At 44.1% G+C, this 17,169-nt stretch overlaps 1 protein-coding gene across 3 annotated transcripts in view; it reads left to right on the top strand.

Moving 5' to 3' along the window:
- Positions 1–2,978: 2,978 nt before the first annotated feature.
- ABLIM3 (actin binding LIM protein family member 3) overlaps positions 2,979–17,169 on the top strand; it is a 119,757-nt gene continuing 105,566 nt past the window's right edge. For 2 of the 3 annotated variants that reach the window (XR_007726470.1, XR_007726469.1), the window contains exons 1-2: positions 2,987–3,141; positions 3,495–3,594. Coding sequence is in view for 1 of the 3 variants with exons in the window: in XM_050794008.1 (XP_050649965.1) it covers positions 3,582–3,594 (13 nt within the window). In the remaining 2 variants the exon portion in view is untranslated. Of the gene's footprint in view, positions 3,142–3,494; positions 3,595–17,169 lie in introns of all 3 variants that reach the window. The other variant, XM_050794008.1, reaches the window with a different exon arrangement.

The raw sequence follows: 17,169 nt of genomic DNA, 5'->3' as shown, positions 1-17,169 counted from the left end.
CATCCTCAAGGGCAGAGCTTGTATAGCTTATTTTAGCCCCTTTTTTCCTATCCTCATAAACTATGCAGAGAAAATAAGATTGTTCCCCCAGCAGATGTTATTTGAGCCTTATAAAGTGGCCCAAGACCCAGTGATCTCTTCTAAGAGGTGAAATCATCGGCATCTAGCTGGATATATTATCAAAAAGAACCCCAGACAAGAAGAATTCAATTAATGTCATTAATTGATGAATAATTAATTCATTAATTCATCAATGAATTTATCAATTACTTAATCATCTGAAAATTTTCAGGCATATTTTCGTGGCCACCACTCTGTGGAAAAGTCCAACAGATTTTCATAAGTAGAAAATGACAGCATTGTCACTGAGGGCAGGTATAAGTGAGGGGTGACACTACTAATTAGTAAGCATCCAGCCTTCATTTGTCATGCATTACACTAAAGCCTTTAATACATACAGCAATCCAAAAGGTAGGCACTATGGTTGTACCCTTGTACAGATGAAAACTTTGAGGCTTATAGAGGCCAAGTATCTTCCCCAAAGTGAGACAGCTAGAAAGTGATGAAGCTGAGATTAAAAGTCAGGAAGGCTGGAAACGGCACCTGGGCTCTTCCCCAGGCCACCATCGGGTTTAGCTAATTTATGTTTTGCTTAGTTAATTGTCTCCCCACTGTCCCAGAATTGGATTTATGTTTATGAGGTTGGAGTTCTTTATATTTCTTTATTTTCTATTTTTTCTGCCGTCATCCATTACTGGGTAGAGCTCTTGTCTGTCCTGTTCTCCATGGTATCCCCAGAAGCCAGCACTGGGCCTACCACAAAGTAGACCCTTGATAAATAATTGCTGAGTGAATGAACTAATGAATGAATATCATGCTTTTATTTGACTATTTCCTATAATTTGAAATTTTCTGAACATTGAGGCTTTGGGTGATAACTAAATATGTTCATGGAATAGAACAGTTAATTTTACATGTCTAATTTATCTGAACTTTCTCCCAGAAAAATGTTTTTCCAAGCCTTAGAACCTAGCAAGTTACCTGCAACTTGGAAATTGAATAAGGAATACCATCTGAAAATGTAGAGGACACATAAAGTGGAATAATTTAAATATTTACTAATCACTTATGTTTTCAAAGCTATTTTAGGCCTGTGCCTTTTTCAATAGCAAAGAGCTGTCTATGAATTACCTGGCGTGCTTGTTTCAAATGCTGAGCAAGGGAGTCCAGGGCCTGGGAATCTGCATTTTGGAGGTATCTCAGGCATTTGTTCTCCATACAAAACTTTGAGAATGACCGTGAGGACGTTAGGGCTATTTTTATCTCCACCCCATCAGACAAAATTCTTTTTTAAAAAATTGTTATTATACTTTAAGTCCTAGGGTACATGTGCACAACATACAGGTTTGTTAGGTAGGTATACATGTGCCATGTTGGTTTGCTGCACCCGTCAACTTGTCATTTACATTAGGTATTTCTCCTAACGCTATCCCTCCCCTAGCCCCCCCATCCCCCAACAGGCCCCAGTGTGTGATGTTCCCCTCCCTGTGTTCATGTGTTCTCATTGTTCAACTCCCACTTAGGAGTGACAACATGTGGACAAAATTCTTAACAAGCTATCAAATATGTTTCAAATCCATTGATCCTTAGGTTTATCTAAAGATTCTTTAATCCTGATCACCTCTCGAGGTCATGAGCCATATCCATTTTTTCCTCCCTGCGTGAGGTAGAAACATTGTATTTATCTAAAAGCATTGTATAAAAACATTGTATTTACCTTTCCCCAATTTTAATAGAGCAGCTATCTAATCTTACACTGACATCCCAGACTCTAGTGCACTGAGCCACTCTCACACAGGATCAAGCTAGAAGTTAGAAGATCTGGTCCGGTTCCGCCACAAGATGCTGTGTGTCCTAGGCCACGTTGCCCAGCCTCTCTGACCCCCGGTTTCCTTGTCTAAGCTGGGGCTGTGAGTGTTCACAGCCTTTTGAGTCTGCACATGCTCTAATTGGAGCCATGCTATAGAGAAGGATCATGTACCCTCTCAGTCTTGGTTTTCAGCACTCAAAAGTCACACTTCTATGATCATGAATTAGGTTCAGAAAGTGACAGAGTAAGTAGTCACAGGAATGTCAAGAGCCCTACCCCACTGAATCAACTGTGACCAAAAAACTTTGGAATATAAACTTCTACAATACACACCTATAAGATATAATTAAAAAAAAACAACCTGGGGAAAAGTTAGTTGGCCATACAAAAACTAGGGTGGACCTGTGAGGCCACATACCTGCTGTTCTCCTCAGATGGGGAAGTGTTTCAGGGTGGAGCGCCTAGGCAATCTACTCTTAGGACTGTGTAATATTAAACCCAGAAAATGTCTGGGTTGATCTGTCAACAAATATTCATTGGTAGCTACTATATGGCAGGCCCTGTTCTAGGTATTGGGGGCCTGTAGTGAACCCTACGGACAGATCCATTCTTTCGTGGAGCTAACATTCTCGTGGGGAAGAGAGGTAATAAACAATTCTAATGATGAATCAGTGATAGGGGATAAAGGGAATCAGTGAGGGAAGAGGGGATATAAATGCTGGGAGGCTGAAGGAGCCCCTTACGTATCATCCACTTGTGCAGACGCCATATTCACAGTTGAGAAAGATGAGGCAGCGACGGTAGTGACCGACTTGAGCCTAGACTGCACCAAGCTTGCCAGCAGCAGGGCCGGATGGAAACTGTCTTCCTGCAAAGCCAGGCTTTCCTTCACAGCCCCTTCTAATGATGTTTCTTTTCCTATCATTGTCGAGCCCTTAGACCCCAGGATCGAGGGAGGGAAAACAAGCACTCAAGCACCCCCTCGTTGGTCCCAGGACACAGGGTCTCGTCCATCCCCCATCACACCCCAGGGCCCAGGCAGAAGCCCGGCGGGGCGGGGCTTCGGACACGCGCCGGTGCGTCCAGCAGGTGGCAGCAGCGAGCGGCCGCGCCCCCCGCGCTGCCAACCCGCGAGCCCGCATCATGGATGTCGAGCTCTCCTATTTCGCATTGCTAGCCCTGGAATTCGAGACCCCAGACGAGGACCAGGATTCATGAATCAGTCGCAGGGGCCGGGGCAGGGGCCTCTGGCTCCCGACACTGGCCGAGAGGTGGGTTCCGGGGCGGGTCGCTGCTCCTTGAGGCCGGGCGGGGACGCGCTGCCCCCGCCCTGCCTCCCTGTGGTCCACACCCCCTTTGGGCTCCGGAGCCTCTGGGCAGGAATAGTCCGGGGTGCGCGCGAGCAGGCGCTGGCAACCCCACTTCTGCCCGGGATTCCGATCTGAGGAGCAGGAGGACCGGGGCGCCGGTGTCCTGCCGCCTCTTCCTCCTTGCTCTCACCTGCGCCTATTAGTCCACGCGCCTTCAAGGCCAGGGGCTACAGCCCAGACAGAGAGGGGACAGCAGAGGAGAGAGAGCACCTGAGGATACAGAGCTGGCACTGGACTGCCTTTTCACCCCCCAGGTGATGAGTGAGGTTCGAAGAACTGAAGATTTAAAAAGCAGCCGGGGCCTCCGTATTGAATGAAAGACCCAGTGCAAAGACATCACCATGAACACGAGCAGTAAGTGGATCCTCCTCTCCTTTGCCATGGGAACAGGGGTGGGGGCGGGAGGTGAGGGAGCCTGCGCTCGGGCTGCCTGGAAAGAGGAAGGAAGCCTGGCATCTCTGGACACATGACCCCCAGGCTCCTTTTTGGTGCTTTCCGTTCTCCTTGGCAGAGGGATAGCTTCATGACTCTGGTTTTTCGTGATAATTTTGCCAATATTTTATCAGCGGCGCCGGTCGCCTCTGCTGGGAAGGCTGCTTGTCTTCCTTCTAGCACTGCCTGGGAAGGCCTAGGAAGCAGTGTGTGGCCATTGTCTGACTGTGGGGGCTCTGAGGAGACCTCCCTGCACACATCTGGAAGGCACTGCCTGTCCCAGAGGTGGGAAGAGCAGGGAAGCTGGCCTGTGGGCAGGCGGGAGGGTAGGTGGGTGTGGGCAGGCAGTGGGCTGGGAAACCGCAGTTTGATAAACAAATCATCACCAGGCCACCTTTGGGTCTGGAGATTGTGAAAGATCCAGCTCCGGAGTGCCTGCAGCCCGGTGGGCCCAGGCACTGGTTTCTCTATGTACTTGCAGGCTGGTTAGTTATCCTTGAGAACAAGAGGACAGGAACAACCCTTTGGCCAAGGGCTCTAACATGCCAGAGGCAACAACTGCTTGCAGAGCCAGGACCAGATATTTTGCTGCCAGGTAGGGCCTCAGCTACTGAGAATGCAGTCCGAAATTCAAGAAGGCATAGTCTATTTCTCTTCAATGTAGCGCTGTGACCTGGGAGGGCATGTCTCGGTTCCAGACTCACTCTCCCGCCCTCTTGTCAGCTTGGCCTGTCTAGGTTATTCCAGCATCGCATGGGGCTGTTGAACCAGAGAACCCCTACAAACAGTCACTTTTCTGGGTCTATGACTTCGTTATCAGTCCCCTCTCTGCATCTCAGACTGCTCTTCTGTATGATGAGAGAGGTTGAATTAGAAAGCCTTCTAATCGGCTAGGCACCGTGGCAGATGCCTGTAATCCCAGCAGTTTGGGAGGCAGAGGCAGGTGGATCACAAGGTCAGGAGTTCGAGACCAGCCTGACCAACATGGTGAAACCCTGTCTCTACTAAAAATACAAAAATTAGCCAGGCGTGGTGGCATGGACCTGTAATCCCAGCTACTCAAGAGGCTGAGGCAGGAGAATTGCTTGAACCTGGGAGGCAGAGGTTGCAGTGAGCTGAGATCGTGCCACTGCACTCCAGCCTGGGCAACAGAGTGAGACTCTGTCTCAAATAATAATAATAATAATAAAAGAAAGGTTTCTAACCTAAGAATCTACAAGTTTTTTTTCTTAAAAAGCTAGAGCTGAGCAACAAGGCCAGAACTATCAAGACCTTATTGAAGCTGTATCCAGCCAAAACCTATTTCTTCACACACTCCACCCCGCCCCCACCTCCATTTCAAGACTGTTGGCATAGAAGAGAAAAAAACAACAACAAAGCAAAAACTACTGAGATGAAAATTAAATATATTTATTCACTACATATTTGTCTGATTCATCTCTCTGCTGTCTTCCTTTGTGTATTGCATATCTATGCTTAGCTAGCAAGTGTGGCTGGACTCTCTCTGCCTCTTACAGCCAAAGAATTTTGCCTTTTGATTTTGACAGGCTGGAATGGTGTTTTGGCTTCATACCAGGCTCAGGAAAAGAGGAAAATCCTGCAGCCCCTATCAGCGAGTGGGTCACATGTTTGCATTTGCATGTTTTCAGGCAAATAAAGATGTGAGTTGCCTGTCACTTCTCACTATCTCTAGGGGGAAAAAAATGTATTTATGAGAGTCCTTTCCCACTAAGTGGCAGAAGAGAAAGATGGCTCATCTATTTTTCAAGGAACTATGAAGAGAAACCGGCAACTGACTCTGCCCTTTTCTCTCTCTGGAATGCTAAGGAACTCTTGTCCTATTAGAAACACTGAGTATTCCTGAAAGAAGAAAACAGAGACTGTCCTTCTGAAAGCAAGAAAGCAAGAGAGAGAGAGAAAGAGAGAGAGAGAGAGAGAGAGGAAGGAAGGAAGGAAGGAAGGAAGGAAGGAAGGAAGGAAGGAAGGAAGGAAGGAAGGAAGGAAGGAAGGAAGGAAGGAAGGAAAACAAGCACCAATAGAGTTGAATACTGACTGGCAAAAATGCCACTACTTTTTATAAGCAGGGAGAGTGTGTGTATTTTGCAGTAGTGGAAAATGAACAGAGGAGAATGACTCAGCAGCCCCGGAAGCCCCCAGGGTTCCCCCTAAGAGGAAATGCTTCTCTAAACAGACACCTGGGGGACACAGCAAGTGCAGAACTTTGGGGGCTGAACTCCATCATCATGGAGGTACCTCCCAAACCCAAGAGGCTGCAAATACAGAGAGTAGACATCAGACCTCACAAGAAAAGGAGTAACAGAGTCATAGGGTGGCATGGATAGGGCATTGGCAGGGGGTCCTTGGGTGACCTGACCAAGCAAAAATCTCCCCTTTGAGATGTGAAATTCTTAACTTGATCCTCATGCCTGATACTATCCCTAATAGAAACTCTTGCTTAGTTTTTCTTTCACTTCTATTTATTTACTCCTCATTCTCCACCAGCCACCATGCCAAGCACTCCCCTGATTGAGCTCACCAGACTGTCCCACCCAACCTGTGACATGGGTGTTTTTCCTCATTTTATGGGTAAAAATTTGAAGCTGTGTTCAGAAATGTTGTAGTTAATGCTCAGTAGCTTCTTCAAGTCATGCAGTTAATTGTTGGGTTATGAAAGATACTAGGATGTGTAACACGTTTGACACTGAGTACAGCTCCTAATCAATGGTTCAAATGTCAACACTGAAATGGAGGCAAAATGTGAGATTACAGTCATCCCTTTGTACACGTGGGGATTGGTAAAATTGTGTATACTAAGTCCTGCAGTCAGCCTTGTGGAACCTGCTTATAAAAAGAGTCAGCCCTCTGTATAGGTGGGTTTCAAATTCTGCAAATACTGGTTTTTTTTTCATTTCAACTTTTATTTTAGATTCAGAAGGTACATGTGCAGGCTTCGTTACATGGGTATATTGCATGATGCTGAGCTTTGAGATACACTTGATTCCATGACCCAGGTACTGAGCATAGTACCCAATAGTTAGTTTTTCAACTCTTGCTCTCCTCCCTCCCTTCCCCCTCTAGTAGTCCCCATTGTCTATTTTTGCCATCTTTATGTCCATGAGTACTTAATGTTTAGCTCCCACTTATAAGTGAGAATATGCAGTGTTTGGTTTTATGTTCCTGAAATAATTTGCTTAGGATAATGCCCTACAGTTGCATCTATGTTGCTGCAAAGGACATGATTTTGTTCTTTTTTATGGATGCATAGTATTCCATGGTATATATGTACTACATTTTCTTTACCCAGTCTACTGTTGATAGACACCTAGGTTGATTCCATATCTTTATTATTGTGAATAGTGCTGCAATGAACATATCAGTGTGTGTGTCTTTTTGGCAGGATGACTAATTTTCTTTTGGATATATATCCAGTAATGGGATTGCTAGGTCAAATGGTATTTCTGTTTTAAGTTCTTTAAGAATTCTCCAAATTGCTTTCCATAGTGGCTGAACTAATTTACATTCCCATCAACAATGTATAAGCATTCCCTTTTCTTTGCAGCCTCGCCAGCATCTGTTGTTTTTTGACTTTTTACAATTGCCATTCTGACTGGTGTAGATGGTATCTTATTGTGGTTTGGATTTGCATTTCTCTGATTATTAGTGATGTTGAGCATTTTTATTTTTTCATGTCTATTGGTCACTTGTATGTCTTTTTTTTTTTTTTTTTTTTTTTTTTTTTTGAGATAAAGTCTGGCTCTGTTGCCCAGGCTGATGTTCAGTGGCACAATCATGGCACACTGTAGGCTCAGCCTCCCGAGCTCAAGCGATCCTCCCACGTCAGCCTCCTGAGCAGCTAGGACGATAAGTGAGTGCCACCATGCCCGGTTAAGTTTTGTATATTTATTTTGGTGGAGACGGGTTTTGCCATGTTGCCCAGGCTGATCTGAAACTCCTGGTGTCAAATGCTTCAGCCTCTCAAAGTTCTGGGATTACAGGTATGAGCCAGTGTGCCCAGCCCACTTCTATAGCTTCTTTTGAAAAGTGTCTGTTCATATCTTTTGCCCACTTTTTAATGGTTTTGGGGGTTTTTTGTTTTTGTTTTGCTTGTTGAAATGTTTAAGTTCCTTACAGATTCTAGATATTGGTCCTTTGTCAGATGCATAGTTTGCAAATATTTTCTCTAATTCTGTAAGCTGTCTGTTTACTCTGTTGATAGTATCTTTTGCTGTGCAGAAGTGCTTTAGTTTAATTAGGTCCCAATTGTCCATTTTTGTTTTTGTTGCAATAGCTTTCAAGGACTTAGTCATAAGTTCTTCCCCAAGGCCAATGTCCAGAATGGTGTTTCCTAGGTTTTCTTCTAGAATTATTATAGTTTGAGGTCTTACAGTTAAATCTTTAATCCATCTTGAGTTAATTTTTGTATATGGTGAAATGTAGGGGTCCAGTTTCATTTTTCTGCATGTGGTTAGCCAGCTGTCCCAGCACCATTTATTAAATAGGGAGTCTTTTCTCCATTGCTTAATTTTGTCAGCTTTATCAAAGATCAGATGGCTGTAGGTATGTGGCTTTATTTCTGTGTTCTCTATTCTGTTCCATTGGTCTATATGTCTGTTTTTGTAGCAGTACCATGCTGTTTTGGTTACTGTAGCCTTATAGTATAGTTTGAAGTCAGGTGATGTGATGCTTGCAGCTTTATTCTTTTTGCTTAGGATTATTTTGATAATTTGGTCCCCTTTATGAGTCCACATGAATTTTAGAATTGTTTTTTCTAATTCTGTAAAAAATGATGTTGCTAGTTTGATAGGAATAGCATTGAATCTATAAATTGCTTTGGGCAGTATGGCCATTTTAATGATATTGATTCTTCCAATCCATGAACATGGAATGTTTTTTTCATTTGTTTGTGTCATCTATGATTTATTTCAGTGGTATTTTGTAGTTCTCCTTGTAGAGATCTTTCACCTCCTTGGTTACATATATTCCTAGGGTTTCTCTCTCTCTTTCTCTCTCTCTCTCTTTCTGTGTGTGTGTGTGTGTGTGTGTATGTGCATGGCTCTTGTAAACGTGATTATGTTCTTTATTTGACTCTCAAATTCAGTGTTATAGGTGTATGGAAATGCTACTAATTTTTGTACATTAATTTTGCATCCTGAGACTTCACTGAAGTCAGAGTTTTTGTCATGAAGGGGTGTTGGATTTTATCAAAAGCTTTTTCCATATCTTTTGAGATAATCATATTTTTTTTGTTTTTCATTCCGTTTATGTGGTGAATCACATTTATTGATTTGCACATATTGAACCAACCTTGTATCCTAAGAATAAACCCTACTTGATCATGGTGAATTAACTTCTTGATGTTCTGCTGAATTTGATTTGGTAGTGTTCTCTTGAGGATTTTTGCTTCTATGTTCATCAGGGATATTGGCCTGTCATTTTCTTTTTTCATTTTGTCTAAATACTGAATTTTCAATCTGCCTTTAGTTGAAAAAGATCTGTGTAAGTGGACCTACACTATTCAAACCTATGTTGTTCAAGGGTCATTCATATAAGAAATTCCTAATCACTTTATCTGGAGAAGAGGAGCATGGGGCTGTGGTCTTTGAGCAGTGATAAGAGTTGATAGAGTGCAGACCCTGGAATCAGACTGTTCCAGGTTCCAGTTCTCATTTTTTATGTGTTAGATGTGTGGCCTTCAGTATGTTGTCTCATCGGCAAAAAATGGAAATGACGAGGCATACCTCAGCTGGGAATAGAAACCAAATGTTAATGTTTTGTGTAGTACCTTGACTGTGGGCACAACTGGCATCATGTCAGTGATGGGTGGTCACACTGTCATTATCACTGTGGGCATCATTGTGGCTGTCATTGTGGATTTTATGACATTAGCAAGCAGCTCACACAACCTCTCAGACTTCAGTCACATCCTTCTCATGAATTGAGAAGCATACCTGAAGTGTGATTTTTTAAGGATTAAATGGGATTATGAGATGTTTTATAAACATTTGTAAATTGTTTTTACTAATAAAAAAATTCTTAGATTACAAAAACAAGAGCATGCTTAGTCAGTTACTCTTCAGTGTGAATTTTAGTTTCATTAGAATCCTTTCTTCTGAAATCTAGCTGAACATTAAGAAAGGGGTAATTTTGGAGATGCTGGAGTGAGGTGGTGGGCAGACCTAGGTAGAGCACAGCAGGTGGGGTCCAGTCCTTATTTGGGAGAAAATAGACACCAAACATGTGAGTAGGACACCCAAGGCTCAGAAAGGCCTGGGCTCATACTGAGTCAGTACACTCGCTTCGGTGAAGGACTGCAGAGGAAAGGAGGGAAACTGGCCAATCATTGCCACTTTGGCTTCTGTAGGGTGGATCCAACATTCAGCCTTTCTTTCCCTCATGAACTCTCAACCTATTCCAAGGATCTCTCATTTGTCTCCTGACCTACTGAGGCAGCCTCTAACTGGCCTTTCATCTGCGCCAGTCCCCTTCAGCCACCTACCGCATCCCCACTCTGTATCATATTCTGCTTAAAGCGAGGCTCCCATGCTCCTAGGGTGAGAAAGGAAACTCCTCAACAAGCCTGTAGGGCCCTGTGTGGCCTGCTCCTGGCCTTGCTGACCAGCTCCATCTTGTCTACAGTGCACAGTTCTCAGTGTTCTTGTCACATGTGCCTTCTCCCATTCCCTCTAAGGGTTTGCTCCTGCTGACTTTACATGCATGGCTCCTTCTGCCCAGAAAGCCCTTTCCGGACTAGCACCAGCCCCTCTGCCCAGCCCCACACTTCACACTTCACCAAGGCTTGCCTCCTAACTCCCCAGAGCACCAAGATCAATGGTACCATGTACCGCTCCTACTCATTTTATAGGCTTCCTCCTGCCTCTAGCCCCTTTGTTGGTCTTTACCATGGATTGGTATGCTAACAAATTACTTTTTTGAAGTAGACTTTGTTCTGTTGAAGAGAGTATTGAAGTGTCATATAACTCCCACAAAGATGTCGTGGGATAAGTAGATACCATGCTGGGACGGCAAGAACCTGAGCTTTGGCATATGGATTCTCGAGTTCAAACTCAAGATCTATCGTGTACTGTTTCTGTGGTCTTGGACAGAATAGATCATGCCTCTGAGCTGAATTTTACCGTGTATAAAATGTGAGCAATAAATACCAATGTGCAGGGTTCTTGTAAGGATTAAGTGAAATAACATTAGAAACTCACTGGCATTGGGTCTCAGTGAATGGAGTTGAGTCTGAAGTTGAGTTGGCTGTTGAGTAAAGCAAAGTTCTGGAAAGATGGTGTCATTAAAACCAAATCCTCTGGTTAAAAATTAGTCTGTTCTTCTGGTATTACAGTAGGTGCTGGATTTTCTACATAGGAAAGTCATAGCTCCCAGGAAGCCTACAGGAAGCTTATTAACCTGGCATTGTATATGGCATGGGTTGAAAAAGGGAAGACAGGAAGTTAGGATTCCAATTGTCCTGGTTCAGAAAACATCTGAGGGCCAAAATTTTGATGGTTATAAAACTAGAAATAAGGGGAAACATCCTTTAGAAAATAAAGACTGCATGGCCTAGCCACTGATTGTTTTATAGGGCAAAGAGGAAAAGGAGGATTCTATTAGGTAGGGTCTTGGCAGAGAACAGATTGGCAGTCTGAGAGGAGTTAAATGGAAGAACTCCTCACAAGTATATAAGAAGGACATTAAGAAACAAACAAGGAGAAGCAAGCATGGCCCAGTACTAGGAGCCTAGTAACTGTGGCACATGACCCACTGCTACCACAACTGCCCCCCGCTGGACCCAGAGACCCAGCTGGCTATGGGGTGAGGGCTGCCTGACAGGAACTGTGGCTGTGGCCCCAGGAAGGCAGCCAGCCTAGTTCCAAGGAAAGAACCAGGAGGATAAATATCCTGATCCTCCTCTTCTCTCTCCCTCAGATCTCCTATGGGTACTCCCCATTGGTCAAGTCCAATCAGAAGCCAGAGGGCAAGGAAGGCATTTGATAGGTCCGTAATGGTCAGCAGCTTCCCACGGCACAGTCCAGAGTAGGAAAGCAGGCAGAACAGATCTGGAGAGGTGAGGGAGTTCAGAACAGAAGACACCCAGCACACGGGGCATGATGACCTTCCTCTGCTAATGCCGTTGCCCAGATCAAGAAATCTAAGGATCCCTGAAGAACAGGATCCCTTACACACAAGAACACAGTAGGATGCCCTCTCCAGAAATTCTACATCTGCAAAACAGATAAAGTAGAAGTGATTATTTACTCTACAAGGTTAGAGATGGTTTTAAAACAGTGCTTCCCAAATGAATGAGGCAGTTGTTGATAGATGATTACTTGAGGCTAAGGAGGGGTTAGAGAAATAACGTAAGGAACAATTTTAAAATCATCCAAAATGACTATAACACATCTCAGAAGAATCACAATGTGATTTCAAGAGCACTTGGATTGCGTCAAGGAAGTGATATCAATTCTGAACTCCAGCTTTCCTATCTGGCAAAAGCTTTTTCTTGCTGCGATAGCATCTGCTGTGGTGAATGGTCAACAACTGGCTGTTACCCAACTTTAGGCAGAAGCCATTGTAAAAGTACAGAAAACAACCAGAAGTGTCCGAACACCTTCGACTTTCTGGGTATTTTGCCAGATAAATTCTTCCTTTGCAGTTCTTAAGGACACAGACTGAAGCTAGGTTGGTGGGCTCAAATTCTAGCCCTGCTTGTACTTTCTGTGTATCCTTAGGCAAGTCCCTTACCTTCTCTGTGCCTCACTTCCTCATCTGTAATGATAATTACCAGGAGGCTAATAATAGTGCCTCTCTCATAGAGGAGTTATAAAGATACATAAGTTAGTTGTGAATTCCTTAGGACAGTGCATGACACATAACAAAGGTTTCTGAAATAAATAGTATGTATTAGTTTGCTAGGGCTACTGCACCAAAATGCTGCAAACCAGGTGGCTTAAACAGCAGAAATGTATTGTTTTATAGCTCTGGTGGCTGAAAGTCTAAGATGAAGGTATTAGTAGGGTTCCTTCTGAAAGCCGCGAGACAAATATCTACTCGAGACCTTTCTCCTTGGCTTGGAAATGGCTGCCTTCTGCCTGGGTCTTTTTACATCACCTTTATCTGTGTGTAGCTCTGTGTCCAGATTCCCCCTTCCACAAGGACACCAGTCACATTGGATTAAGACCCATCTAATGATTTCATTTTAACTTGATTACCTCTGGAAAGACTCTATTGCCAAATACAGTCATATTCTGAGGTACTGAGGGTTAGGGCCTCAATTATGAGTTTGTGGGGACACAATTCAATCCATAATAGAGTGTTTGTTAAGGAAATGACTCCTCAAGGAGGTTTTCTTGTGGTCTGGTTTCCCCTGAATGTCAATCACTGCCCATGCTAGCATGGGATGCTGACAGTTGGTGACTAAATGCAAGAGTCACTAAGTTTATCTATCTAGTCTTGATGTTTAAACCCTCATTTTGCTATCCTTGACCCATGGACGTGGACCCTCTCCTCCTAAGAACCTGAAGGGAAGTGCTCACATGTAGGAGATCCCCACATGGGAAGACGCCAGTAATTTAGCATGTCCACAGCCAGTCTGCTTGCCATGCTTTCCACCTCACCTGGTCATTTCTCACAACTGTGGTGTTTCAATAGTGTAAGGGAATTTAGTCATGACATTCGTTTCCAATCTTCCTAGTTCCTGGGCCTGTCCAACACAGGCAATAAGAATTGGATTGTCCATTTGTTGATTCATCAGGTATTTACTGGACACCAGCTCTGCACCAAGCATAATGCTGGAGATACAACAATAAATAGAACAAATGTGGCCTTTAACATCATGGGTCACACAGCTGGGCAAAAGGGGCCTCCTGGTGGCCAATGTAAAGGGACACGTCTTATTTGCCCTACACCAGGTTTTTAGTGAATTTGAATTATTTGCCAACAATGGGAAATTGGGAAATCAGAATTGGGATTTCTAGCTCTCTTCAAAACAAAACAAAATCGGAAGATTTTGCAGCCCCGACCTAATTTTTCTTCCTAACAGCAATCAATAGGATTGCCTGCTTTGGTTGGGGTATATACTTAGTCTCTGGCTTGCCACAATTATCACTTCCTATTAAATTACACAGTGATAGCTTAATATTTTTATGTCACCTTGCCACTGTAATCCAGTAGATGATCCACAAAACATCAAATATGTAGAAGTGATTCTTCACACAGAGATGTGGAAGCTGCAGCACATCTGTTAATGATTATGGGAGAAAATTCTGTCTGAAGTTAGCAATCAATTGATTAACATTGCCATGCTATTAAAGTCCTCATGAAGTGAGCAAAACCCTGCCTCATGTCCTTATTCCCCCAACTGACCCATTCCCAGAAGGGTGATGTCATATCCTGTTGGATACAGTTAGGCAAATAACAGGGCAAGCAATGTCCTGCCCCGACCTCCTGGAGGTCAGTTTTGTTTTCAGAGAACCTAATAAAAGACAGTAGGACACAGAACAAAGGAGGGCAATTCTGGATAACTGATCCCACATCTGGGCACCTTTTCTAGCCCAAAAGAGGGCGTCCAAGGAGGCTGGACTGTTCCAGAGAATGTTCTGACATACAGGACATGCCTGGTCCAGTTGAGAATATCTAGTCAACAGCATGAGCTCTATATGGGTTAGGTGAGTTTGATTAGCCACCCAGCTGAGGGGTGAGTGCTGAAAGGCCACAACAATGATTCCGTGTGGCTACTCACAACCATTCCTCTGTCCTTACAGGGTCCTCCTGCTTGAGAAAGTAGATCATGCCAACATAATTTCTTCTCTTTAGGGCAGATTCTTCCTCATTCCTCTGGAAGAAATCAAGGTAGCAAATAATTCACAGAAAGCAAAGCACAGTGTCTGGTACATAGTAGGTACTCAAAAGATAATTGATGAATTAATGCATTCATGAAAAGCCCACTCTCTCTACTAAACCCTAAGATAAAGATAGATAAAGATCTCTTTCCTAAGCTCTAGGGTCATCTTTCTGATCATCTGCTAAGATGGCTACTGGGATATTCCCAAGGCACTTCAAATTCAACTTGAAATTTAATAAACTTACTCTCCTAAGAAAACAAAAAGCCTACCTTAGCTCTTACAGTCCCAGTTGATGTATAGAACCTCTATCTAGCCAGTCATAAGTCAGTGATTAGAAAGCAGTCTTCTGGGACACTTCCCTTTCCTCCACTCTCTTGTATTCCATCTGTCGCCACATCTGGTCATTTCTGCCTCCCAGACATGACTTGAACTCTTCCCCTCCTCGATGGCCATCACTCCCTAATGTCTCCTACACCAGGCATGGCAGCCATTGGAGGAAGAGGTTAGGGGAGCAGGAGTTGGTCTCAAGTTCAGAAAGAGGCAACTGAGCAGTGTGGCCTACTGGAAAAATGTGATTTCAGGCCATACGGACAGGAGGTGAGAGTCTCACTCTGCAGACCCTGATCAGGCTCTGTTTGAAACATTATGTTCAGGGAGGACAGTGATCAGCCGGTGCATTCCCAGGAAAGAGTGACTGAAACAGTGGAAGGACTTGAAACATGCTGGGGAGAGGATGTTTGCAGGAACAGTAGGAAGACACCAGGCAGCTCCACGTGTTAGTTTTGTGTCTGCCTGGAGATGGTCCCTCAGGGACTTCAGATTAGGTTTTACCTGGCTCCCTAAACATCTCTTAGGCCTTTTTTCTAAGGGTGTCACCAGCCAGACAAGGGGTACATACAGGCTCCATATGCCGCCCTGCTGTTCCCAGGGACTGTGGTGGCTGCTTGTGTGCCTGTGCCACAGCCCCACCTTCTCTCGCAGCAGAATGCTACTCTCTACTGCCTCTATCATTTCCAAAGCTTCTTTCTCGCATCTGCTTAATTTTGTGCAAAGCACAGGTCTTTCTCCACGGGCTGTTATCTCTTGCCCTCACCAGGCCAGCAGGGCCAATGAAGCAACTGCTTTGCAAGAGTCTAATGACACAGTTGATCTATTTTAAGCACCTGAAGCACACTCTATCAAGTGCCAATCTTCCCGCTGCAAGTCATGCTCAGCTTGCAGGAGCAGGGGCAGCCCGAGGTCTATTCCTGTGTTTTGAGATATGGGGAAATAGCCCAGGGATCCCAGCCCTGCCCGTCTGGTGATCGTCTAAAGCAACCATAAAATTAGATATTTTCACAGTCAGCCTGAGTTGTTCTTGAAGGAGAATTGCCTGTGATGTTAGAATTATATGGTGCAGGAACCTCAGGTGACTATAAATCCCTCTTTCAACTGGCAGAGACAGACCCTGGGCCTATTACATGCAGGCAGAAGGAACCTGAGAGGCAGCATTTCAGGAACTGAAGCCCAGTCGCCATCAGAAATTCCTTAGACTCAGACTAATGTTTTCTCCTCCTCCTCCTGATCAAGAGACTCTTTTCCAACTGCAGCCTGAGTGCAAATGTTTTACATCTATTTTTTTATTTAATCCTTACAACAATCTTACATGGGCCTTCCTTGAATTCTGTGTCTAAGGAATATCCCCCATGTTATATTTGCTCTCACCATTCTTCACAGAGCTTACCACAGTCAGTGATTATTTTGTTCATTAGCTCATTTTCTTTGTTTCTGTCTCTCATCCTCCTTTGACTGTAAGCCACATGACAGTTGTATGACAAACCCTGTCTGTTTTTTTCACTGCTGAGTCCTGCACACTCAACATGGTGTTTGATGCAGAGTGATGACCACTTATAAAAGCATTTATTGGACACACGAATGAGCCCACTTATGCTTCACAAAAGTCCTATAAAGAGGACACTGACATTATTCTCATTTTAAAAAGAAGGAAATTGAGGCCCAGAGAAGAGATAGTTGGCTCCAAATCTCAAAGTTAAGAAAAGTGATGGAGCCTTGAGTGAATACGTGGATGGATCCATTTAATGAGGAATACTTCAATATCCTCATTTTACATAAAAGGAAAATGAGGTTCAAAGGTAAATTGCCTGGATAAAGTCAAATGAGATAGGAAGCAGAGGAGCAGATGTTTAAACTGTTTTGGTCTGACCCTGAGACCTCCTTTCCCTCCTCCCTGCTCCTCCTTTTTATCATCTTTCTGTATTTTTACTGTGATGGAGATCGCCAGGGAAAACATGGATTGGGATGGCTGGTCTTCCCATTGGATGTCTCAGCACTATTCACTCATTCACTCAGGCAGTGAAACAAATCTTCACGCTGTGAGACAGTGACGTTCCACATTCCGGGCACCATGGAATCAATGATGCACAGGACAGAGAACTGGACCTCAGACTGCTTCCATCCAGCATCTTGGAAGGGCAGGCACAAGCATGCATGACTGTGATGTGGGAGAAACCATGGTGGGTGCTGAGAGGGAAGGGAAGAGTACAGAGGAAAACAGGCCAAATTCCTCTGGAAGGCCTGGGAATGCTTGTTGGAGAAGGTTCCATTCCACTTGGTCCTTGAGACAGGGAACAGACTTATGTTGTGTAGAGTCGAA

This window comes from Macaca thibetana, chromosome 6 (genome assembly GCF_024542745.1).
Source record: "Macaca thibetana thibetana isolate TM-01 chromosome 6, ASM2454274v1, whole genome shotgun sequence".
NCBI lineage: Eukaryota > Metazoa > Chordata > Mammalia > Primates > Cercopithecidae > Macaca > Macaca thibetana.
This window is presented reverse-complemented; position numbering and strand designations above follow the sequence as displayed.